Source organism: Cetorhinus maximus, chromosome 1 (genome assembly GCF_964194155.1).
Source record: "Cetorhinus maximus chromosome 1, sCetMax3.hap1.1, whole genome shotgun sequence".
NCBI lineage: Eukaryota > Metazoa > Chordata > Chondrichthyes > Lamniformes > Cetorhinidae > Cetorhinus > Cetorhinus maximus.
In genome coordinates this window covers 243,759,060-243,786,274 of record NC_135879.1, presented here as the reverse complement: position 1 = coordinate 243,786,274, position 27,215 = coordinate 243,759,060, and the positions used below count along the sequence as shown (strand labels likewise).

Sequence of the window (27,215 nt, the reverse complement as noted above, 5' to 3'; positions counted from 1 at the left end):
GTTCTCAGTGGGCCCCGGTTGTCTCTGCACATGCCAGGTTCCACTCTGGGGTCTGACTTGTCCAGCATTAACATCAGCTGGGATCATAACACTTCAGATAAACTGTGCAAAAGAAATTTGTAGTTATCGGGTGGAATCTTGTGCCCTGCCCTGTGATGGATTTCGTGGCGGGGAGCATTTAATCGGGAGGAGGGTGGGAACTCCCAGCCTGCGACTGCTCTCTCTTACCACTCATCTATGGTCTAGGATCCAGCGACAATGCTAGGCCCTGGATGTATATCATATCGGGAGATGCCACCACCTTCCCGGTGGCACTGCCATTCAATACAGCTCTCTGTGGGTGGGACTTCTGTCCTCAGGGTCCTTGATCCCAGGGGCAGGCCCACCACTGGTCTGTCAAGTGCCTGAGTGGAAGAAGGTGCAACAAGTTATCCTGAAAAAAAGGTGATGTGGGGCTCTTGCCAGCTCTCCATCCAGCGGCCAAGAACCCCGTCACCTCCACAAGATTCCACTCAGAGGACGAGTTAATGGAATGAATTCAAGGTAATATTCAAGATCAGCAGGGTGAGGAATCAAGTAGGGAATAGACTATTTTAGATTTAGTAGTATGCAACAAGAAAGTGTTAATTAATAACTGTTGTAGAGTGGATTCTATGGAAGAGTGATCAGAGTATGATGGTTTTTATATTGGGAGGGCTTTTCCATCTATGAGACTAAGTGCAGTGGCGGGCGGCTTTGGTGGTGCCAGCCCACTGGCCGGAATGGCCAGAACTCGGGCCCGATTCCCTGCTTGGAAGCTCATTAATTATGCACAGGCGAGTATCTGCCCGTATCACCTGATGGGTCAGGAGCTCATTCCTCCGCCCACCGTCAGCTGGTGGGGTCAAAGGTCTGGGCATCGCGTTTAAACGCCAGTCTAACACATAGTCTCACTCTCTCCAGCCCACCTGTCTTTAGGACATGCATAGAGATGTCCTCCAGCCACAAGTAAAAAGGTTGAAAGCCTTCAGTTATGAGGAAAGATTGGAGAAGTTGGGACTGTTTTCCTTGGAGAGGAGAAGGCGATGAGGAGACTTGATAGAAGTTTTCAAAATCATGAGGGGCCCAGACAAAGTAGATAGGGAGAAACTGTTCCCACTCGTAAACGGATCGAGAATCACAGGGCACAGTTTTAAAGTGTTTTTCATAAGAGGCAAATGCGAGGTGAGAAATAACTTTTTCATACAGTGAGTAGTTAGGGTTTGGAATGCACTGCCAAGTGTGGTGGAGGCAGGTTCAATTGAAGCATTCAAGAGGGCTTTGGATGATTATTTAAATAGGTGCAATGTGCAGGGTTACAGGAGAGAGGCAGGAGATTGGCACTAAGTTAAAATGTTCAGAGAGCCAGTGCAGACAAACTCCATCACTTCATCAAATCCTGACAATCACAGTGACTCACACGCAGTCATATGTAGCTCATGTTCATCAACTGAAACTCTATCTTCTAGGCACCAGCAGATCAAGGCCCACAAGGCAACCAAGCACCAGTCCATGGTGCACCATCCGGACACCTCGGGGGCCTCCTCTCAGGACACTCCAAGTGTGTGCAGCTGCTCACAGTCCCCTCTACCTGTGACCCCATCCACTCCAGTTGTTCAGGCCGCCAAGGGCTCTTCTGCCCCGAGCGGGTGACCTTTATTAAGCCAGGGCCCTTCAGGCCTCGGGCCACCAGAGGATGTCCGCCAAGGTCATCACAGACATCAGGACGTAGCAGTCAGCAGGCTGCCTCCACCTCTGCTGCAGATGTCGGGGCTGCACCCAGGCATAGCAGTAGGTAGTTAAGAAATTATGATGGCACTTTGGGTCACAGGTATGCTATAACTGTAAAGAAATTGCACTTTTGTGAATATTTCGGTCAACTGACTTTGTACATTGGAATTCTCTTATGTCGAGGTTTAGCCATCCTCCCATTCAGTGAGTGCCCAGCTATGAGATTAACATTCATGTGATGCCAACCTCAGCTGAACTAGTGTTCACACCCTTGTGTGGTGACAGAGAGGTGTATTTAAATCTTTATTTGAAGTGTGTGATGTAAGCATTTCTAACCCTTCTTCCTCAACGATCACTGTTGAATGGGGGCGGCTCATCGGCATTTATATTCTAGTGGTATTTGTGTCTCCTCAGTGGTAGTGGCAGGAGACAAAACATGCATAGGAGGAGGAGATCCTTAGGCATGTCCACATCTCAGTCGCAGCAGTGTGTGTATCATTAGATGGCGGCAAAGGCTTCAAGATTTCTCTCACATCACTTCCTCCTCAGTGGACTCAGTTCCCAGAGTGAGCGCACTCACATCCACAGCAGACCAAAACAGAGATCATGGCCTGGCGATTCATGAGGCCAGAACGTGAACTGTGAATGCAGGACTCGTTCTTGCTGCAAGTGGTTGGAGATGAAAGGGAAAGGCATTGAGGGCTAGGAGAGATATGGGCAAATACCTTCACTTCACTTTACTCTTCCTGGAACCTATCAGCAATTAAAGTATCATGGGCAGGTCTCCCACATCTTCCTTCCTCCATGGCGTGATCATGCTCATATTGACCCTCAGCAGCCTCCTGATATTCCTGGGCCTCCGGATCTTCATCCTCCGATGAGCTCTCATCTCCTCCAGTTCATCCTCTGGCAAAGGTTCATCTCTTTGCATGGCCAGGTTGTGAAGGGCACAACACGCTGTGATGATGCGGCAAACTCTGTCGGGAATGTATTGTTGTGAGCCACCTGAGCGGTCCAACATCTGAAGTGCATCTTCAAAAGCCCTAGGTCTGCTCAATAAGGGAGCGTGTGGAGCTGTCAGTAGCTTTGTACCTCTCCTCAGAATGACTTTGAGGCCAACGTGTGAGCAGCCAGCATTTCAGTGGATAGCCCTTATCCCCAAGCAGCCATCCCTGCAGGCATAATGGCCTCTCAAAATCTCAGGCGCATGGGAGTGACTCAGGTGTCATGGCAACTCCCAAGGTACCATGAACAAATGTGCAGTATGTGCTTCCAATGATATCAATAAGCACACGGAGGGCGGACCTGCGTGAGAAAGGCAGCGGCAGTGGGAGCTAAAAAATCAGCAACAGAGAGCACCTTCAACCTGTCAGAGCCAAAATGTGAGGTCACAGGAAAACAGGTAGGTGATTGGTGGGTATCTCTCCCGTGTCTCTTTTGATTGGCCAAGTGGTTTAAATCAGGAGACATTATTACAGCTGAAGAGTACAGTTAAGAAATTCACTTTTAAAATATTTAACATCCAAATTAATTATTTAAATAGAATAGAGATGGCTGGGTAGGTGATATGTTGCAGCTGTAGCATGTAGGTGCTGGTGGATGCCGGTGCCATCCACGGTGACCACATCTGCAGCAAATGTTGGCTGCTCGAGGAACTTCGGCTCAGAGTTGAGCTGGAGTCTGAGCTGCGGACACTGCAACACATCAGAGTGGGGGAAGAGTTACCTGGACACCGTGTTTCAGGAGACAGTCACAACCCTTAGATTAATTACATCAAATTTAGTCTGTGGTCAGTTGTGACTGCGAATGAGGCAGATGTGGGGATCCAGAATTTAGCTTTGAAGGAGCCTCAACCAGTGCCCTTGTCCAATAGGTGTGAGGTTCTTGCTTCCGGTGTGGACAAGGGCACAGACTGCAGGGAGGGTGAGTGAACTAACCACAGCACCGTGATACAGAGCGACATTCAAGTGGGGGATGAAAAAAGAAATGTAGTAGTAATAGGGGTTAGCATAGCTAGGGGAATAGATACTGTTCTCTTCAGCAAAGGCAGAGAATCCTGAAGGCTGTATTGCCTACCTGGTGCCAAGGTTAAGGACATCTCTTCTGGGCTGGAGAGGAACTTGGAGTGGGAGGGGAAGGATCCAGTTGTGGTCCACATAGGTACCAACGACAAAGGGAGGACTAGGAAACAGGTTCTGCTGAGGGACTACGAGCAGCTCGGGGCTAAATTAAAAAGCATAACCACAAAGGTAATAATCTCACAATTACTACCTGAGCCATGTGCAAATTGGCGAAGGGTAAAAAAGATCACAGAGGTAAATGCGTGGCTCAAAGATTGGTGTGGGAGAAATGGGTTCCGATTCATGGGGCACTGGCACCAGTACTGGGGAAGGAGAGAGCTGTTCCATTGGGATGGGCTTCATTTGAACCGTGCGGGGACCAGTGTCCTGGCATGGATTAATTGAAGGGAAGATTTAAAAATCAAAAAGAAACGGGAGAGCAGAGGTGCAGGGTAGTGAAGAGGCGAACGATAATCAAAGTGTGACAGGAAAGGACACAATATAAGCAGAAGAATGTAGCAGAGATAGTGGAAGCATTGGTTGAAATATTCTAGAACTCACTGGATTCTGGCGGCGGCGGTGGGGTGGGGGGGGGCAGTGGTTCCCAGCAGATTGGAAAACCACTAATGTGACGCCCCTGTTCAAGAAGGGAGGGAGATAAAAAAGCAGGAAACTATAGGACAGTCAGCCTAACATCTGGCAATTGGAAAATGCTAGAGTCCATTAGAAATAGCAGGACATTTAGAAAAGATTAATGCAAACAAACAGAGTCAACATGTTTTTGTGAAAGGGAAATCATATTTGACAAATTTGCTAGAGTTCTTTGAGGGTATAACAAGGCAAGTAGATAAAGGGGAATCAGTAGATGTAGTGTATTTGGGTTTCCAGAAGGCATTCAATAAGGTGCCACATAAAAGGCTATTGCACAAGGTAGGAGCTCACAGTATTTGGGGTAATGTATTAGCATGGATTGAGGATTGGTTAACACAGAAATGGTACAGAGTTGGGATTAATGAGTCTTTTTCAGGTTGGAAAGATGTAACTAGTGGAGTGTCACTAGGATGAGTCCTAGGGCCTAAATTATTTACTACCTATGTTAATGACTTGGAGCAGTGGGCAGAGTGTAATTTGTCTAAATTTGCTGAAGATACAAAAATAGTTGGGAGGGCACGTTGTAATGAGGACATAAGGAATCTTCAAGGGGATATAGGCAGGTTGAGTGAGCAGGCAAACACTTGGCAGATAGAGTTTAATGTAGGAAATTGTGAGGTCATGCACTTTGGTTGGAAGAATCAAAAAGCAGACTATTATTTAAATGGAGAGAGACTCCAAAAAAGTGCAGCACAGAGGGATCTGGGTGTTCTTGTGCATGAAACACAAAAGATTAGCAAGCAGGTGCAGCAAGTAATTAAGAAGGCAAATGGAATTTTGGCCTGTATTGCTTAGGGGTTGCAGTTTAAAAATAGGCAAGTCTTGTTCCAACTGCACAGGGTGTTGGTCAGGCTGCACCTGGAGTACTGTGTACAGTTTTGGTCCACGTATTTAAGAAAGGATATATTGGCATTGGAGGCAGTTCAAAAGAGAGTCATTATGTGATTCCTGAGATCACAGAATCACACAATGCAGAAGAGGCCCTTCGGCCCATCGAGTCTGCACCGACACGTGAGAAACACCTGACCTACTGACCTAATCCCATTTACCAGCACTTGGCCCATATCCTTGAATGTTATGACGTACCAAGTGCTCATCCAGGTACTTTTTAAAGGATGTGAGGCAGCCCGCGTCCACCACCCTCCCAGGCAGTGCATTCCAGACCGTCACCACCCTCTGGGTAAAAAGGTTTTTCCTCACACCCTCCCTAAACCTCCTGCCCCTCACCTTGAAATTGTGTCCCCTCGTGACTGACCCTTCAATGAAGGGGAACAGCTACTCCCTATCTACCCTGTCCATGCCCCTCATAATCTTGTACACCTCGTTCAGGTCGCCCCTGTCTTCTCTGCTCCAACAAAAACAACTCAAGTCTATCCAACCTCTCTTCATAACTTAAATGTTTCATCCCAGGCAACATCCTGGTGAATCTCCTCTGCACCACCTCCAGTGCAATCACATCCTTCCTATAATGTGGCGACCAAAACTGCACACAGTACTCCAGCTGTGGCCTCACCAAGGTTCTATACAACTCCAACATGACCTCCCTACTTTTGTAATCTATGCCTCGATTGATAAAGGCAAGTGACCCATATGCCTTTTTCACCACCCCACTAACATGCCCCTCTGCCTTCAGAGATCTATGGACACACACACCAAGGTCCCTTTCTTCCTCAGAATTTCCTAGTGTCATGCCGTTCATTGAATATTTCCTTGTCAAATTAGGTGACTTATCAAGAACGGCTAAACAGGTTAGACCTTTATTCATTAGAGTGTAGAAGAATGAGGGGTGATCTTATTGAAACGTACAAGATTGTAAGGGGGCTTGACAGGGTAGATGTTGAGAAGATGTTTCCACTAGTGGAGGAATCTCAGACTAGGGCACATAGTTACAGAATAAGGGGGCACTCATTTAAAACTGAGATGCGAAGGAATTTCTTCTCTCAGAGCGTAGTGAATTGTTGGAATTCTCTGCTCCAGAGAGTTGTGGAGGCTAGATCACTGAAAATATGTAAAGAGGAGGTAGATAGATTTTTGAAATATCAAGGAGTTGAGGGTTATGAGGAGATGGCACGAAAGAGGAGTTGAGGCCTGGGGCAGATCAGCCATGATCTTATTGAATGGCGAGGCAGGCTTGAGGGGCCGAATGGCCTACTCCTGCTCCTGTTTCTTATGTTCTTATGTGAGTTGCTTGGAAGGAACTTCCATGTGGTGGTGTTCACATGCATTTGCTGCCCGTGTCCTTCTAGGCTGCAGAGGTCATGGGTTTAGAAGGTGCTGTCGAAGAAACCTTGGTGAGTTGCTGCAGTGCATCTTGTAGATGGTACTCACTGCTGCTACTGTGCATCAGTGGTGGAGGAAGTGAATGTTTAAGGTGGCGGGTGGGTGCGTCTCAAACGGACTGCTTTGTCCTGGATGGTGCTGAGTTTCTTGAGTATTGTTGGAGCTACATTTATCTAAGAAAGTGGAGAGTATTCCATCACACTCCTGCCTTGTGCCTTGTAGATGGTGGACAGGCTTTGAGGAGTCAGGACGTGGGTTACTTGCTGCAGTTTTCCCAGCCGCTGACCTGGTCAATATTTATATGGCTGGTCCAGCTCAGTTTTTGGCCAATCGTAACCTTCAATTACCACTTAGATGCAGTGCAACATAAGGAGTCTTGACTGATTCCATGGGCAGAATTTTATGGCCCCATCAAGGCCGGGGTAGGGCTGTAAAATGTGGTGAGCCAATCAAAAGTCCATTGACTTTGGCAGGACTGCAAAATCCCGTTGGTGTAAAATTCCACCCCAGGGATGAGAGGATTGTTCTATGAGGTTAGAAGATTGGGAAGTGATCACATTAAAACATATAAATTTCTTTAGGGTTTTGACAAGGTAGATACTGGGAGGATTTTTCCACTGGTTAGGGAGTCTAGGAGTGGGGGTCACAGTTTCAGAAAAAGGGATTGGCCATTTTGAACTGAGATGAAGAGAAATTTCTTCACTCAAAGGGTCTGAATCTTTGGAATTATCTGCTCAGCCATTGAGTATTCAAACACGGAACAATAGATTTTTGGGTACTGAGAGAATTAAGGGTATGGGATAGTATAGGAAAGTGGAGTTAAAAATAGAAGATCAACCATGATTTTACTGAATGTTGGAGCAAGCACCAAGGGCCAAATGGCCTAATCTTGTTCCTATTTCTTACATCTTATTTCTTACTTTCTTACATTAGAAACATCGAAAATTTACACTGCAGAAAGAGGCCTTTTGGTCCATCGCGTCTTTGCCAGCTGAAAGAGAGCTATTCAGCCTAATCCCACTTTCGATTTCTTGGTCCATAGCCCTGTCATTTATGGCACCTCAAATACACATCACAGTATTTTTTAAATGCAGTGAGTTCCAGGCACCCATCGCCCCCTGGGTGAAAAACATATGTCTCAACTCCCCACTATTCCTTCAGCCAGGCACTTTAAATCTACCCACCCGCCAGCCCCCCGCCCCCCACCCCCCAATCACTGACTGATCTCTCTGCTAAGCCATAGGTCCTTCCTATCCACTTCCTATCTAGGCCCCTCTTAATTTTGTTCACCTTAATGAAATTTCCCCTCAGCCTCCTCTGTTCCAAAGAAAACAACCCCAGGCTATCCAATCTTTCCTCATAGCTAATATTCCCCATTCCTGGCAACATCGTCTCAAATGTTCTCTGTACCATCTGCTAGAAGACATCTTAAATTTTAGAAGACCTCTCGTAGGTCAGCCTTCTCTATTTTAGAGAAAACAGCCCCAGCTTTTTCAATCTTTCCTGATGGCTGTAAACTCTCCATGGTTTTTTTGCATCTTCTCTGCTGCCTCTAATCCTTTTTATAATTATGGAGACCAGAACTGAGCACAGTACTCTAAGTATGGGCTAACCAAGATTCCATACAAGCTTAAAGGAACATCTTTGATTTTCAATGTTATCACTCTAGAAATGAACTCCAGTGCTTTGTTTTTTTATGTCCTTCTTAACCTATGGCACTACTTTTAATGATTGGCATGAAAAATTATTTTGTAAAGTGTGATCACTGTTGTAAAGTAGGGGTTTCTACACTTTCACCAACTGGAAGACAGCCATTACAAGGGAAGATGGTGTGCGTGTATGTGTGTGTGTGTGCCTAACATACACTGTTTAACCATACAGGAACAGCTCATACCTGCAAAAAGTGATAAATGCTTCATTAAGAATCCTTCTCAAAATAAAAAAATGTGTGATTGATCCTAAACTGTTCCTTTAAAAATTTGCAAGTAGCTTGAATAACATGTTCATCACCACTATAACCTCTCCTTCCAAGGATTGTGTGAACATAGGAAATAGCAGCAGGAAGAGGTCATTTGGGCCTGCTCTGCCATTCAACTAGATCGTGGCTGATCTGCTACCTCAACGCCATTTTTCTGCACAATCCCCATATCTGCAGGAAGGAGAGATGATATCTTGGAGGGGGCATGGAATGAAGCTTTATGGGTAGCGCTTAGGAATAAAAAAGGGGCAGCCACATTGGTAGGTGTTTATTATAGACCCCCAGATAGTCAGCGGGAAACCGAGGAGCAAATATGTGCACAATTCGCGGAGGTGTGTAAAAACAATAACAATAGGGTAATTATATTAGGTGATTTCAACTTTCCCAACATTAATTGGGATAGACATAGTGCTAAGGGCTTGAATGGAGTGGATTTCTTGAAATGTGTACAGGAGAACTTTTTAGGTCAATATGTAGAGGGTCCAACAAGGGATGGCACAGTGCTGGACCTAATTCTGGGGAATGAAGCTGGACAGGTGGCTGAGGTGGTGGTGGGGAAGCATCTTAGTGATAGCGTCTATAACATGGTACAACTTAAAGCTTGTTATGGACAAAGAAATAGACAAGTTGCAAAAAAATGTTTTGGATTGGGGGAAAGCGGATTTTAGTAAAATAAGGCAGGATCTGGCCAAGGTAGACTGGGAACAGCTACTTGTGGGGAAATCTACAGAAGAGCGGTGGGGGGCGTTCAAAAAGGAAATGCGGAGGGTACAGGTTCAACATGTTTCCTCTAAGGTATAGGAAGGAGTAACAAGCCCAGAGAACCATGGATGACCAGAGGTATTCAGGATACGATGAGGAGGAAAAAGAGAGGCTTTTAGCAGGTACAAGGGAAGCAAATCAGCAGAGGCATTAGTGGAGTACAGAAAGTGCAGGGTGGAGCTTAAGAAAGCAATTAGGAGAGCAAAGAGGGGATATGAGAAAACTCTGGCTGGTAAAAGTAGGGAAAATCCCAAGATATTCTATAAGTACATCAATGGGAAGAGGATAACCAGGGAAAGAGTGGGAAAAAAAACAAAAAGCTAAAAGCTACTGCGGATGCTGGAAATCCAAAACAAAAACAGAATTACCTGGAAAAACTCAGCAGGTCTGGCAGCATCGGTGGAGAAGAAAACAGTTGACGTTTCGAGTCCTCATGACCCTTCGGCAGAACTGAAGTATAGTTAGGAGAGAGGTGAAATATAAGCTGGTCTAAGGTGGGGGGCGGGGGAGAGAGAAGTTGAGGGTGGGGTGGTTGTGGGGATAAGCAAGCAGTGATAGGAGCAGATAATCAAAAGAAGTCACAGACAAAAGGATCAAAGAGGTGTTGAAGGTGGTGATATTATCTAAGAAAAGTGCTAATTAAGCATGGATGGCAGGATACTCAAGGTACAGCTCTAGTGGGGGTGGGGTGGAAAGACTAACAAAGTATTAGTTGTAGATTTAAAAATAATGGAAATAGGTGGGAAAAGAAGAATCTATATAAATTATTGAAAAAGAGTGGGGCCTATTAGGGACCAAGGGAGCAATCTATGGGTGGAGCCAGAGGACATCGGTAGTGTTGAACGAATACTTCACATCCATCTTCACCCAAGAGAATGAGGATGAAGGTATCGAAATTGGGGAGAGAGACTGCGAGGTTCTTGAACAAATTGATATAGGGAGTGACAAGGTATTTGAGGTGTTGGCAGGCTTAAAAGTGGACAAATCTCCAGGTCCAGATGATTTGTGTCCCAGGCTCTGACGGAGGCAAGGGAGGAGATTACAGGGGCTCTGACCCAAATTTTTAATTCCTCTCTGGCCACGGGGGAGGTGCCTAGGACTGGAGAACAGCTAATGTGGTTCCACTATTTAAGAAGGGTTGTAGAGATAAGCCAGGGAACTACAGGCCAGTGAGTCTCACGTCAGTGGTAGGGAAACTATTGGAGAAAATTCTGAAGGAAAGAATCTATCTCCACTTGGAGAGGCAAGATTTGATCAGGGATAGTCAGCATGGCTTTGTCAGAGGGAGGTCATGCCTAAAAAATTTGATTGAATTTTTTGAGGAGGTGACCAGGTGTGTAGATGAGGGTAATGCAATTGATATAGTTTATGTGGATTTCAGCAAAGCCTTTGCAAAGGTCCCACATGGGAGACTTATAAAGAAGGCAAATGCACATGGGATACAGAGTAATTTGATAAGATGGATTCAAAATTGGCTTAGTTGTAGGAGACAGAGGGTGATGACAGAAAGATGCTATAGTGACTGGAAGCCAGTGTCCAGTGGCGTACCACAGGGATCTGTTCTGGATCCCCTATTATTTGTCATTTATATAAACGACATAGATGACTATGTGGGGGTTAGGATTAGTAAGTTTGCGGATGAAACAAAGATTGGCCGGGTGGTTAACAGTGAGATTGAGTGTCTTGGGCTACAGGAAGATATAGACGGGGTGGTCAAATGGGCAGATAAGTGGCACTTGGAATTTAACCCTGAAAAGTGTGAGGTGATACACTTTGGAAGGAGTAATTTGACAAGGAAGTATTCAATGAATGGCATGACACTAGGATGTTCTGAGGAACAAAGGGCCCTGGCTTGTGTGTCCATCGATCTCTGAAGGCGGAGGGGCATGTTAGTGGTGTGGTGAAAAAGGTATTTGGGACACGACTTTATCAATCGAGGCATAGATTACAAAAGTAGGGAGGTCATGCTGGAGTTGTATAGAACCTTGGTGAGGCCACAGCTGGAGTAGTGTGTGCAGTTCTGGTCGCCACATTATAGGAAGGATGTGATTGCACTGGAGGGGGTGCAGAGGAGATTCACCAGGATGTTGCCTGGGTTGAAACATTTAAGTTATGAAGAGAGGTTGGATAGACTTGGGTTGTTTTCATTGGAGTAGAGAAGACTGAGGGGCGACCTGATCGAGGTGTACAAGATTATGAGGGGCATGGACAGGGTGGATAGGGACCAGCTGTTCCCCTTCATTGAAGGGTCAGTCACGAGGGGACACAAGTTCAAGGTGAGAGGCAGGAGGTTTAGGGGGAGTGTGAGGAAAAACTTTTTTTACCCAGAGGGTGGTGATGGTCTGGAATGCACTGCCTCGGAGGGTGGTGGAGGCGGGTTGCCTCACATCCTTTAAAAAGTACCTGGATGAGCACTTGGCCCATCATAACATTCAAGGCTATGTGCCAAGTGCTGGTAAATGGGATTAGGTAGGTAGGTCAGGTGTTTCTCACGTGTCGGTGCAGACTCGATGGGCCGAAGGGCCTTTTCTGCACTGTGTGATTCTGTGAAATCTATGGGTCTCTATCTTCAATGTACTCAATGACTTAGCTTGCACAACCCTCTGAGGTGGAGAATTCGAAAGATTCACCATGCCCTGAGTGAAGAAATTCCTCCTCATCTCAGTCCTAAATGGCCTACCTCTTATTGTCAGTCTGTGCTCCTTGGCTCTAGACCTTCCCATCCAGGAGAAAACATCCTTCCTGCATCTACCCTGTCGAGTCCTGTAAGAATTTAGTATGCTTCATGGAGATCACCTCTCATTCTTCTAAACTCTAGAGAATATAAGCCCATTCTCTTCAATCTCTCCTCGTAGGACAATCCCGCCATCTCAGGAATCAGTCTGGTGAACCTTTGTTGCACTCGCTCAATGGCAAGTATATCCTACTTTAAGTAGACCAAAAACATACACAATACTCCAGGTGTGATCTCACCAAGGCTCGATACAATTGCAGTAAGACGTCTTCACTCCTTTACTCAAATCACCTTCCAATAAATGGTCAACATATCATTTGGCTTCCTAATTGCTTACTGCACCTGCATGTTAATTTTCAGTGACTTATGAACAAGGACATCCAGGTCCTTTTGGACATCAACACTTCCCAATCTCTCGCCATTTAACAAATGCTCTACATTTCTGTTTTTCCTCCCAAAGTGAATAACTTCACATTTTTCTGCATTATATTCCATCTGCCAAGTTCTTGCCCACTCACTCAGCTTGTCTAAATCCTCTTGAAGCCTCTTTGCATCTTCCTCACAACTCACATTCCCAACTAGTTTTGTGCCTAGTTTTGGTTAAGTAGTTGTACAAAAGGGCCTTAATGTGGTCATTAATGGGAATTGAGGCTAAAAGGTTGCTGTCACATTCTTTCACGCAGCTACCTGTGCTGCTCTGCAAGAACGATGATCCCCGCCGTTGTACCTAGTTGAACTCAAAAGACAACACTGCAGGTGCAATGTATTATGTTACAGAACCCGGTCTCTGCCACTTCAGGCTCTCAGCAGCCCTGCTCTAATCCAATGCATCCAAATTTCGAAATATATACAAAGTTTGTCGCATTTGTCACGACAAGTTCTTCAGCACCAACAATTTACTCAACATCCTTCTGGCTGGTGACTGAGCATTGCCCATCCTGATTTAGAAATGGCTCATTTTTCTGAGAAACAAACATTTATCCATCAATAACAAAAACAGAATTACCTGGAAAAACTCAACAGGTCTGACAGCATTGGTGGAGAAGAAAAGAGTTGACATTTCGAGTCCTCATGACCCTTCAACAGAACTGTTCTGCGGCAGGGTCATGAGGACTCGAAACGTCAACTCTTTTCTTCTCCACCGATGCTGCCAGACCTGCTGAGTTTTTCCAGGTAATTCTGTTTTTGTTTTGGATTTCCAGCATCCGCAGTAGTTTTTTGTATTTATCCATCAATGCCCATTGTCCTGGTACCATAACTCCACCTATATTCTGAATGTCCCTTATGTTTGTCTCTCTAGTGCTTCATGTGGGATGTGTGAGTTAAGCACCTTACACTAGCTTTCTCTCTCTCACAAGGGAAGGACAAGGGCAGCAGATAGATGGGAACACCACCACCTGGAAGTTCCCCTCCAAGCCAATCACCATCCTGATTTGGAAATATATCACCGTTCCTTCACTGTCACTGGGTCAAAATCCTGGAACACCCTTCCTAACAGCATTGTGGGTGTACCTACACCACATGGACTGCAGCAGTCCAAGAAGGCAGCTCACTACCACCCTCTCAAGGGCAAGGGATGGGTAATAAATGCTGGTCCAGCCAGCAAAGCCCAAATCCTGTGAATGAATATTAAAAAAAAGTTGAAAGTAGGGGTGTAGGGGTGGTTCCCATATTACTTGCAGCAACAGTTTCTCAGTGCCTTATATTCCTGGTACCCTCCAATGTAACCATCAATGGTTGGAGTGTTGGGTTCCCCCACAAGCTATTAAGACTCTGGACCATAACACTTTATCCCCAACTGGAGAGCTGCTTCAAAAAATGGCCACTAGGAGGTGCAAATACTAAGGGCAAGATTTTTCGGATCACGGGGTTTCAGGCCCCACCACCCAAAAAGTTAGTGGGGGATGTATGTCCACCAATCATGAGAGCCCCATGCTCCAAGGTGTGTTAATTGGCTAGAGATAGCATTCCCACCGCTCGCTCAGTCACAAATTCAGCCTCAGAGAGAGATGCCAACCAATCAGATTGGCTGGCAGCTCTGTAGTCCAAGCAGCAGCAGCAGCAGCCACTAGGACTAGAACAACAAGTAGTCCTCAGATTTTAAGCACTGAAAACCAGGGCCAGTAAGTGTGTGGGTCCTCTTGGCAGGGAGGGCAGGTGAGAGGAGGATGGTGGAGGAGGCGTAGGGGACATGAAGCGAGAATCAGGGAGGGAAAAGACCCTGAGGGTGGGGTGGGTGGAAGGGGTGTTTGATACGGAAAGGGGCCCTCGAGGGAGGCACCCTCCCTATTCCTGTCCAAGGCCCGAGCAGGGTGGCCTACTAGGTCTTTCCCCCGCCCTGGAACCCCTTCTGGCAGCCTCAAAATTGAGACCAGGCAGGAAGTGGCCCTTAATTGGCCACTTAAGGGCCTCAATTGGGGCGAGGGCAGGTGAGTCCCCCTAGGCCTATGCCCCCCCAGTGATAGTGCAGAAGGTCAGGGGCAGCGGGAAGGTCAGCTGGGGAATTTTACCAACCTCCCAGCCAACAAACCCAGCAGCGAGGGATCATAAAATTCTACCCCAAATGTAAGTTACCTGCATGCATATCCTTTTCTCCACAGTTCATACAGCCTTGCATGCAGGCCATGACATGTTTTCAAACTCCAATTGTCACAGTCTGTGACCCTAAGCACATTAAAAGGAAACTGCAGAGCTGTCTCTCAGCAGCTCGAAGTGGATTTTACAGCCAACATATCTGTAAACAACAGGAATGGGAAAAGGCAATTCAGCAGATGATTGTCGAGAGATCAGATTAAAACATGCAACTCAACAGCAACTTTTTCTTCCAGTGAAAACAAATAGTTTGATCATTTGCAAAGCCATTGTGCAAAATTATGGCTCAATTTTCACTCCTAATTTTACCTTTAACTATACCTTGTAAAAAGATGTCGTTAACCTAAGTGCACATGCCAGACTGCTCTTATATATTTTTAATAAGTATACAATACTTTTCTTTTCCTGAGGAGAGTGCGAGAGGAGGACCCTGGGACAGGCAATCAGCAGCACCTAGAGGAGAGCGAGAGAAGAGAACCTTGGGACAGGCAGTCAGCAGCACCAAGGGGACAGTGTGAGACGACCACCCTGCGACAGGCAGTCAGCAGCACCTAGGAGAGAGAGGTTGAGAGGAGGACTTTGGGACAGGCAGTCAGCAGCACCTAGAAGAGAGAGGTTGAGAGGAGGACTCTGGGACAGGCAGTCAGCAGCACCTAGAAGAGAGGGTGAGAGGATGACCCTGGAACCAGTCAGTAGGCAGCACCTAGGAGATCTAGTCTATCTAGCATCTAGTCTACACTAGTAGACTAAGTACACAAGACACAAGTAGGAGTAAGGGTAAAATAAAAGCTAGGGTACACATTATATTTAGTTAAGGTGTGTCTGGAGAGCTCAGTCCTGTGATTTGCATATCCTGCGCTATGTGGGAAATCCTAGACACTCTTGGCGATCTGGATGACCATGTGTACAGGAGGTGCCTGCGACTGGAGCAACTCGAACTCTGGGTTTTGGAGCTTGAGTGGCAGCTGGGAGCACTATGGTACATTCATGAGGCTGAGAGGATCGTGGATAGCACGTTTCAGGACATGGTCACCCCGCAGCTTAAGGAAGTGCAAGCAGAGAGGGAATGAGTGACCGCCAGACAGAAGGAGGGGGCCAGGCAGGTCTTGAGGGAATCCCCCGAGTGCAGCTTGCTTGCAAACCATTTTTTTGCCTTGGAAAATGGTGAGAGTGACAGTTCCTCTGTGGAGGCCAACCAAAGCAAGGGCCATGGCACTGTGGGTAATCCAGCTGCTCGGGGGTGGTGGGGGGGGTGGTGGAAGAAGTGTGCAAGGGCAATAGTGGTAGGGGATTCATTAGTTAGGGGAGTGGACAGGTGCCTCTGCGGCCGTAGATGTAACTCCAGGATGATATGTTGCCTCCTGGGTGCCAGGGTCAAGGATGTCACAGAACGGCTGCAGGGCATTCTGAAGGGGGAGGGTGAACAGCCAGAGGTCGTAGTCCATGTTGAAACCAATGACATAGGAAGAAAGAGAAATGAGATCCTGCAAGCAGACTTTAGGGAGTTAAGTAGGAAATTAAAAAGCAGGACTTCAAAGATAGTAATCTCGGATTATTCCTGGTGCCACACAGTAGTGAGTAGGATAGAGCAGATGAGTGCGTGGCTGGTGAGATGGTGCAGGAGGATGGGCTTTAGATTCCTGGGGAATTGGGACCGTTTCTGGGGGAGGTGGGACCTGTACAAGTTGGACAGGTTACATCTGAACAGGACCAGGAGCAACATCCTTGCGGGGAGGTTTGCTGATGCTGTTGGGGTGGATTTAAACTAAATTGGCAGGGGGATGGGATCCTGAGAAGTAGTTCAGGGGGAGGGAAGCTGAGATGGAATTAGAAGTTAAAATGTTAGTAAATGAGTCTGGAAGGCAGAGGAATCATAGGCTAGATAAGAAAGAAGTGTGTTTAGCAAGGCTAAATGGAATATATTTTAATACAAGGAGCCTGAGGAATAAGACAGATGAGCTGAGGGCACAGATAGGCACATGGAGTATGATATCATAGCTGTGACTGAAACTTGGCTAAAAGAAGGGCAGGATTGGCAGCTCAACATTCCTGGTTATCGAGTATTCAGACAAGATAGAGAGGGAGATAGAAGAGGAGAGGGGGGGGGTCGCAATATTGATCAAGGAGTCAATTCTAGCAGTGAGGAGGGATGATATCTTGGAAGGATCATCAAATGAGGCCATATGGATAGAAGTAAAAAACACAAATGGGGCAAACACGCTGTTGGGTGTGTACTATAGGCCCCCAAACAGTCAGGGAGAGATAGAGGATCAAATATGTAATCAAATTTCAGAGAAGTGTAACGATAATAAGGCAGTAATAGTAGGGAATTTTAGCCACCCAATTATTAACTGGAATAGTTTTAGTGTGCAAGGTGGGGAGGGAGCAAAATTCTTACGTTGCATCCAGGAGTATGTAGAAAGCCCAACAAGGGAGGGGGCAGCTCCGGACCTAATATTTGGAAATGAGCCCGGGCAGCTCTGTGCCTCAGGGAGATTTTCAAGTGTGCACCCACACGCTTGCGCGAAGTTCGCTCTCACCCTCCATCTCAGGCCCGCACAGGCAGGGCTGAGTGTTGCCGCTCACGTTTCATGCTGGGTGGACCTTAATTGGCCTTTCAGTGTGAAATCACGGTCCAACCCCAATCGTGGGCAGCAGTCAGCTTCCTGAATACCCCCACCCACCCCTGCCGAGCCTGCCCAACAAGGGCAAAATTCTGTCCTATGTGTCACTCTCCTCTCCACCCCAACCCAGGTGTCCTTGAGGTCGGGGGGGGGGTGGGGATGTTGGCAGGTGAAATTGGTCTTTATCAATAGTTCAAGACAAACAACAGCAAACAATCCTTCCAATGTCCAATTTTCTTTTCCAACACACCCAGGTGCAACTTTCAACTTCAGAGGGACTTTGAAAGAATAATCAGGCAGGGTTTATAAGGGGCAGTTGAAATGAACCAACTTAGCACAGGCTGAGAAATTGGCTGCTGCACTTCCTGCAATTACAGCAGTGACAACATTTGAAAAGTACTTCATTGCCAATAGAATGTCCTGAGCTTGTGAAAGGTGCTGTATAAATGCAAATCTTTCTTTGCATCTTTTATTGTCTCATGGCGCTCTCTTCATCTTGCTTTAACTGGTGTTGGATGGGCTGAGACTCAGTCTGGTTCCCATGCCCCTGTCCCCTCCCCTGTCTATTCTTTCCCAGCAGTGGTCTTTGCATGAATGAAACGCAGGTATGCCTTTGACCACCGCAATGCCTCGGCACTGCAGCTAACACGTGTGCTAACAACCAAGAAATCTGCTTTCATTTGAAGCTTGTGGGATAAAGCTGAGGTCAGAGGGCAATGCAGGTGGAATCAAATTGGCAATGCAATGATGTTTCCAGTCACCAGGGGCTAACACTGGGAATAAACAAGCCCCCTCCACCTGAACCCTGTACATAACACAGGTTTCTTCACCAACCTGTAATCAGCTGACTATTCTCAGTCGAGAAGGAAGTAAAAAGAAACAAATAAACGAATCACTGAAAGACTATCAATTCTATAGCATCTTTCACCCAATGAAGTACTATTTGAAGTTGTAATTTTGGGATCATGGCAGCCAATTTGTGCACAGTGAGTTCTCACAAACAGCAGGATAATATGGTTGAGGGATAAACATTGGCCAGGACTCCAGAAAGAGCTCGCTTGTTCTTTCTTGGAATCTGTCACACCTAGAAGGTAGACGTGGCATTGGTTGAATACCTCCTCCAGAAGATGCCACATCTGCCAGTGCTGTACTCCCCCAGTACTGCATGAAAGGTCAGACTCGATTTTATACTCAAGTCTCTGGAGTGGGGATTGGGCCCACAACCTTCTGATTAAGAGCTGACAGTGCTAACCATTGAGCCATGGGTGCTATCATTAGAAAGCACTACAATTGGATTCAATGTCATTAGAAGGGGCAGGTATCCTGGAATCTGAAGCAGTCCATGTCCAAATGCAGCAATACCTGGACAATATCCAGGCTTGGGTTGACAAGTGGCAAGTAACATTCGTGCCACACAAGTGTCAGGCAATGACCAACTCCAACAAGAGAGAATCCAACCATCGCCTCTTGATGTTCAATGGCATTACCATCACTGAATCCCCCACTATCAACATCCTGGGGGTTACCATTGACCAGAAACTGAACTGGACTAGCCATATAAATACTGTGGCTACAAGAGCAAGTCAGAGGCTAGGAATCATGTGACGAATAACTCACCTCCTGACTCCCCAAAGCCTGTCCACCATCTACGAGGCACAGGTCAGGAGTGTGATGGAATACTCTCCACTTGCCTGGATGAGTGCAGTTCCCACAACACTCAAGAAGCTTGACACCGTCCAGGACAAAGCAGCCCACTTGATCGGCACCACATCCACAAACATTCACTCCCTCCACCACCAACACACAGTAGCAGCAGTGTGTACCATCTATAAGACGCGATGCAGGAATTCACCAAGGCTCCTTCGACAGCACCTTCCAAACCCACGACCCCTACCATCTAGAAGGACAATGGCAGCAGATAGATGGGAACACTGACACCTGGAAGTTCCCCTCCAAGCCACTCACCATCCTGACTTGGAAATATATCGCAGTTCCTTCACTGTCGCTGGGTCAAAATCTTGGAACTCCCTTCCTAACACCATTGTGGGTGTACCTACACCACATGGACTGCAGCAGTTCAAGAAGGCAGCTCACCACCACCTACTCAAGGGCAACAAATGCTGGCCCAGGCAGCGAAGCCCACATCCCATGAATGAATTTTTAAAAATTCTGCATTATTGGACTTTCAGGGTCAGTTTCAACTTTGATGCGAATCATGGTAAAATAGCTTGCCAATATTGACTCTTTAGTTCATATGCAAGTAATGGCCACCTGGGCAATGTACCAGAGAATAATTGTAGAACTGCACTCCAGCAATTGAGACAAAATTATAATTATAAACCTCAATTTTTCCCCCATTACACTCAGCCCAGTTGAAATCAAGAAGTGAACTTAAATCTTTCCTGAAACAAAAAACAGGTCATGCTGGAAAAACTCAGCAGGTCTAACAGCATCTATGGAGAGAAGAAAAAAGAGTTGACTTTTCGAGTCTGTATGACTCTTCTTCAAAGCTCTGAGTCATATGGACTCGAAATGTTAACTCTGTTTTTTTTCTCTCCACAGGTGTTGTAAGACCTACTGAGTTTTTCCAGCATTTTATGTTTTTGTTTCAGATTTCCAGCATCCACAGTATTCTGCTTAAATCTTTCCTGGTTGGTTTCCAACTGAAAATTTCCTTCTATCATTTGGAGTAGATCAGACACAGTCTGAGAGAAATGGGTTTTGATTCATGGAGCATTAGCACAGGTACTGGGGAAAGAGGGAGCTGTATTGTTGGGGCAGCTTTTACCTGAACTGCACTGGGACCAGGGGGACCTGGGTGTCCTTGTACATGAATCACAAAAAGTTAGCATGTTGGTAAAGCAAGTAATTAGGAAGGCAAATGGAATGTTGGCATTTATTGCAAGAGGAATGCAGTATAATAGTAGCGCAGTCTTGCTACAACTATACAGGGAATTGGTGAGACCGTACCTAGAGCACTGTGTAGAGTTCTGGTCTTACTTGAGGGATATACTCCAATCAAAGACGGTTCACTGGCTTAATTCCTGGGATGAAGGAAAGGTCCTATGAGGAAAAGTTGAGCAGGTTGGGCCTATACTCACTGGAGTTTAGAACAATGGGAGCTGATCATACTGAAACATATAAGATGCTGAGGAGGTTTGACAGGGTAGATGCTGAGAAGATGTTTCCCCTTGTGGGGGAATCAAGAACTATGGGACACAGTTTAAAAATAATGGGTCTCCCATTTAGACGGAGAGGAGGAATTTCTTTTCCGAGGGGGTCGTTAGTCTTTAGAATTCCTTTCCCAAGAGAGCAGTGAGGCTGGGTCCATGAATACATTCAAGGTTGAGTTAGGCAGATATATGATTGACAAGGGAGTCATGGGTTATGGGGGGCAGGGAGGAAAGTGGAGCAAAGGCCACAATCAGATCAGCCATTATCTTATTGAATGGTGGAGCAGGCTTGATCCTGCTCCTATTTTTTATGATCTTATTGATAATCTTTACTTCACATGCCAGGACACACCATACCTTCACACTCTGATCCTGGGTGGAACAGTGGGTTAGACACTGTTCGTCCAGCTCTGATGCTGGGTTCAGATCTTGCCCACATGAATAGGATGAAAGAAATTTCTCTCCACTTTCTGCAACGTACTTACCTGAAAGAAGTCTACTTGGAATCGGTTCGAGATTGCTGCAAACACAAAGCTATATGTATATATGCTAAAGCGCCAATCAATCAGCCATCCCACCCAAAGTACAAAGGTAGGTGATCAGAGTAAAACGCTTTACACAAAACATGATACTGCACCGAGCCCGTGCAGCACTTGCTCCTCCTTGAAGTCCTTCTATTCAGCCCACCCTTCCCAGCTAAAGCAGCAGACAGGCAACTGAGGGATATTAAGGATCACAAGGCTTTCCGAAGATCTGGGAGATCTCCCGGTGACCTCGTCAATAGCTTCAAAAACAGATTAAGTGCTCCTTTCCATTTGTTGGAGGATGATGGCACTGAATGGTTATCAATTCAAATTGAAGTTTAAAAGGCTGCGATCAAAACTGAGACCAATAGATTTTTGTTGGGTAAGGCTGCTAATGTTACAGAGCAAAGGCGGGGAAATGGAATTAATGCAAGTGAATGGCAGATCAAGCTCAAGGGGATAAATAGTCCACTCCTGTTCCTATGGTTGCCTACGTAACAAGTTACAGTGCTTCAAAGAATAATCTATCGTGTAAACTGCTCTGAGACATTCAACTACTGAAAGGGCCTGTGTAAATGAAATATTATTGATCGCTGCTGGAAATATTCACAGAAAACAAAATTAACAGCACATCCCAGAGCTATTAAAAGATTTTTTTGGCATATAATCATTCTGTGCTAAATATTTTTCTGTGTCCCCGTCTATAATGGCTTGGAAAAATATAGTTGAATTTTTAAGATACATTAGTGCAGGATATCACTACGTTTGAAAATAATACAACAGGAAGTCGTGATGAAGTGCCAGTAAGAGTGGGCTTTTAAAGTCTGAAGATTGTCAAAAGAAGAAGGAGGAAGGTTTCTCCATCGCCACTGGGTCAAATTTCCTATCCAACACCATTACCATGGTGATGACAGTAGTTCAGAACTCCATGTTTGAATCTCTCTAATCAGGCTTCTGCCCTGCCACAGTTCCGAAACATCTCTTATCAAAGTCACAAATTACATCCCATGTGACTGTGACAAAGGTAACCTTTCCCTCCTTGTTTTTCTTGACCTGTCACCTGCCTGTGGCAAGGTTGACCGCACCATCCTCCTCCAAATCCACTGCTGTCCAGGTGGGTGGGACTACTTTCACCGGTTCCATTCTTATCTATCAAACCATAGCCAGGGTACAACAGATCTTTTCCTGCCCCTGCACCGTTACCTTTGGTGTCCCTCAAAGACCACCTCCTATTTCTCATCTACAACCTGCCCCTCGGGGACATCATCCAAAAACACAGCGTTGGTTTTCACATGTATGTTGCTGACACTCAGCTCTACCTCATCACCACTTCTTTTGACTCCTCCACTGTTGCAAAATTATCAGGCTGCTTATCTAACGTCCAGTATTGGACGAGCAAAGATGTCCTCCAATGAAATATTGGGAAGACTGAAGGCATTGTTTTCCCATCCAAACTCCATTCCCTAGCTACTGACTCCATCACTCTTCCTGCCAACAGTCTAAGAGACTAACCCAGACTGTTTGCAACCTTGGTGTCACATTTGATCCCATGACGAACTTCCGTGCCATCACCAAGACTGTCTATTTCCACCTCCATAATATCATCTGACTTTGCCTTTTTCAGCTCATCTGCTGCTAAACCTTCATTCTTGCCTTTGTTACCTCTAGACTTGACTATTCCAACGCATTCTTGGTTGGTCTCTGTTATGGCATTGTGGATGGTAAATGCTGAGCTGTTCAAATCCCAGAGGGAAACTTAAAACAGCTATGACAACTATTTTACAATTTGTATTTATTTTGAGATGCATGCCTTGAATTCAGTAGTAATAAGACCACTGAGTCTTATAGGTTTCTTACAAAACTAATTGAACCTTTGATTTTAAGCACATACATAGGTTTACAAATTACTACTATGATAATTCCTAGCTCCCCTAGTTAATCTATCTCCCAGTTACACCTCCGCTAAGGCAACAGTGAGTCACATAGATTTTAAAAGACCCAGGCAAAGTAACATTATACCCTGAACAATTGAATTCAAAGTGAGTTTTTCTCACCTTTCGTTCCTTGTAGACAGCAGCTTGAGGCTTAGATGCTGGAGGCTTTTCATAGAATCACAGAATCACACAGTGCAGAAGAGGCCCTTCGGCCCATCGAGTCTGCACCGCCACGTGAGAAACACCTGATCTACCTACCTAATCCCATTTACTAGCACTTGGCCCATAGCCTTGAATGTTATGACCTGCCAAGTGCTCGTTGTTAGATCTTAGAATTCCTTCTTTCTTTACACGTAACCTCATCTCTTATATACATAGAGACAGAGTTATACAGCACAAAAACAGGCCCTTCAGCCCATCATGTCTGTGCCAGCCATCAAGCACCTATCTATTCTAAACCCATTTCCCAGCACTTAGCCCATAAACCCTGTATGCTATGGCATTTCAAGTGCTCATCTAAATACTTCTCAAATGTTGTGAGGGTTCCTGCCTCAACCACCCCCTCAGGCAGCGTGTTCCAGATTCCAACCACTGTCTGGGTGAAAAGATTTTGCCTCAAATCCCCTCTAAACCTCCTGCCCTTTACCTTAAATCTATGCATCCTGGTTATTGACAGCTAAGGGGGAAAAGTTTCTTCCTATCTACCCTATCTATGCCCCTCATAATTTTGTATACCTCTATCAAGTCCCCTCCTTAGCCTTATCTGCTCTAAGGAAAACAACCCTAGCCTATCCAGTCTCTCCCTTTTCAGGTTTCTCCCTTTTCAATGTAAATCCCATTTTCCCAATATGTCTTTTCAACTCTACTTTTCTAATAATAAAAATCTTTCATCGTACCAATTTTATCAGTAAGCTTTGGGAAAAATAAACACGATTTGGCTTAGCCTCTGTTGGCTAGGTGTAACATTTCACCCCTTCTTTTGAATTCAAGCTACTCTGGTTTATTTAAAAATGCAAATGTTCCCTTTACACCTCACATTCTAAAACTTCACCCATGTTTAGCTATTTAGCATTTCAAACCTAGCTTCTCTTCATACATTAAAGCCTTCAGACAAGCTGTCTTTAACTCAATTAAGTCCCATACACACAAAAACACACACACATACATAGATACAGACCCCACTATTACTCTACTTTCCAATAAATTCCAATAACATTATGAAAATTATTATATCTTCCTGACAGTCTGCCACACTTGAGGTCATCCAAAACTGCTGCCAGTGTCTTAACTCACACCAAGTCCTACTCACCTATCTCCCCTATGCTTGCTACACTGCCTCCCAGTCAAGCAACGTCTTGATTTTAAAATTCTCATCCTTGTTTTCAAATTCCTCTATGGTCTCGCACCTCCCTATATCTGTATAATCCTCTGCAGCCCTACAATGATCTGCACTCATCTAATTCTGGCCTCTTGAGCATTCTCAATGTTAATCGTTCCACTACTGCTGGCAGTTCCTTCAGTTTGGATACGTCCTAAGCTCTTGAATTCCCTCCCTAAACCTCTCCATTTTCTACCTCACTTTCCTCTTTTAAGACACTTTTTAATGCCTACCTCTTTGACTAAGTTATGGTCACCTGACCTAATATCTCCTTATGTGGCTCAGTGTCATATTTTGTTTTGTAATGCTCCTGTGAAGCCCCTTAGAAGTTTTATTATATTTATATAGCACCTTTAATGTAAGTTGTTGCTGTTGTCCATGTGTAAACTGGGATGGCCAATAAAACGCGGCTTTACCAACATCAGTAATACACCGAGAACTATTTTAAAAAAAGGATAGAATTCCACAATTTTGAGGAACTGGGAAACAGTGAATTATAGTAAGGAGGTAGTGCACAGGGCTTTGAGTGAGGAACGAAAAGAGGAGGGAAGGTGTGCAGAAAGAGCTACTTGGAGAGTAGGACAAACGAGGGAGCAAAGTTCAGAAGAACAAGAACCATAATTGCACCAATATAATAGAAAGCAGCAACAGAGAGAGATTAGAAGGCAGAGAGAAGGATCAGCTATTAGACAGTTACCTGCTGGTTGGAGACCCCTGTGGGTAAAGCACCATCTTTATAATCTTTTAGAAGCTGCACTGCTGCTTTGAGATGACTCTGAAAATAAAACACAAGGGAAAAATAGTTTAAAATAATGAATCAAATCACATTTTTTTTCAAAACGGCATTCTGCTGAAGGAGGCCAGCTGCCATCACTGACTCTGCTGGTAGTTGTAATCACAGCCAGTAACACGTTGTGGAAACAATCACTGCTAACAAACGCTATCCCAGCCACCTGAGCCTTCCCTTACCATCAGGTCCGTATTTCCCCCCTCACTGTGGGAAAGTTCAGGGGTGTGGTGGGGGAAGAGGAGGTAGGGTAATGGGGTGGGTGGAAATAAGGAATCACCTTCTTGCAGTAATATGCCATAGACCTGCTATGGGTTATGACAGGAGAAAGGGAAGTGTCATTTATCTTCCCCCAACATTTATTCTATAATTTTTTGTTGATTGAGGTGAGGGATATTCATTTTGGAAAATGATCTGTGGAGCACCTGCTTACAGCACTGGCATAACACGTTTCCATTCCCACCCCATTTTGAGAACCAAGTGTTTAGTATTAAACACTCCAACATCAGGTATAAAAAAAAATTAGATCCCTACTCTCTGTCCCTACAGCTTGCCTCAGTCCAGAACTCTCATGTCCCTAATGCAACACTTTTCCTTTTCCGGCAACAACCATTTCTCTGCCCACTCTAAGTGAGATTTCCAACTTAACAGCAGTTTCAATTGAATGTATCTTTATGCTCTGGTGAGGCATCAGGCATTTCTAGTAGTTCAGCCCAGATAGAATCAGTGCCCTCAGAGCACGTGGAACTGAACTGACGTACTATCCTCTAGAAACATGGCAAACCCAAACAGGATGGGAACCGCTGCTTCCTCAATGTGCACCTATCCCCAAGTTGTCCAATTCCATTCCTAATTAGAAACTTCAGAAGGAGATAAGTCTTTATCTCATTAGAAGTCAACGGTACATTTTAAAGTTCTGTGTTATACTTTCATGCATAAATCTCACAAAGTAACAGGAGAGGTCCTTTAGCCCTTTGAGTGTGTTCTGCAATTCGATGAGATTATCCAATTCCATATACCACCCTTAATACTGGTAAACAAAAATCTACTAATCTCAGTTTTGAAATGAACAACTAATCTCACATCAATTGCCATTTGTGGGAGAAAGTCCTAAACTGCTATCATCCTGCCCATAAAAAGTGTTTCCTAATTTCACTCCTGAAAGGTCTGGCTCTAATTTTTAGATTTTCTCCCCTAGTCATAGACTCCCGAACCAGTGGGTATAGTTTCTCTCTATTTACCCCAACTATTCACCTTAATCCTCAAAACTTCAATCAAAACACCCCTGAAATTTACAAGGTCTGTGCAATCTCTCTTTCTAATTTAACCTTTGAAGTCCAGATATTATTCCAGACAAGCCTCTCCAAGGCCAATGTCTCCTTCCTAAAGTGTGGTGCTCAGAACTGTTCATAGTATTCAAGACATGGTCTAACTAGAACTTTGTACAATTGAAGCATGACTTCTATACCCTTGTATCCTAGAGCTCTAGATATAAAAGGCAGCATTTCATTAGCCTTTTTAATTATTTTCTGTATTTGTTCATGACAATGGTCTATGTACTTTGACCCCAAGTCACCTTGGGCTTCCACTGTTTCTAGATTTACACCATTTGTAAAGCGCTACGTTCTATCCCTCTTCAAGTCCAAAATGGAGGATCTCCATTGAAATCCTACATTGAAATCCATTTGCCTCAGATTTTCCCATTCACTTAATCAATTAAATATCTCTCTGGCCAGCCGAGATCAGAGGTGGGTGAGTGCACTATTTTGCACTACTGGACTCCATGCTGGTAACTCATCACCATAGAACCACAGAACCATAGAAAAGTTACGGTGCAGAAAGAGGCCATTCAGCCCATCATGTCTGCGCAGGCCAAAAAGAGAAAATATAAACAAGCCACTCATTTTAATCCCACTTTCCAGCACCTGGTTCGTAGCATTCTATATACATTCTTGACCACCTTGTCCACTTGTCCTACCACCTTCAAGG

At 45.2% G+C, this 27,215-nt stretch overlaps 1 protein-coding gene across 5 annotated transcripts in view; it reads right to left on the bottom strand.

Annotated features, from left to right (window-relative positions):
- The window catches only part of sfxn5b (sideroflexin 5b), a 276,386-nt gene that overhangs the window by 207,191 nt on the left and 41,980 nt on the right, over nucleotides 1-27,215 (bottom strand). For all 5 annotated transcript variants that reach the window (XR_013578416.1, XR_013578417.1, XM_078554987.1 and 2 more), the window contains exon 3: nucleotides 25,137-25,214. Coding sequence is in view for 3 of the 5 variants with exons in the window: in XM_078554987.1 (XP_078411113.1) it covers nucleotides 25,137-25,214 (78 nt within the window). In the remaining 2 variants the exon portion in view is untranslated. The remainder of the gene's footprint in view (nucleotides 1-25,136; nucleotides 25,215-27,215) is intronic.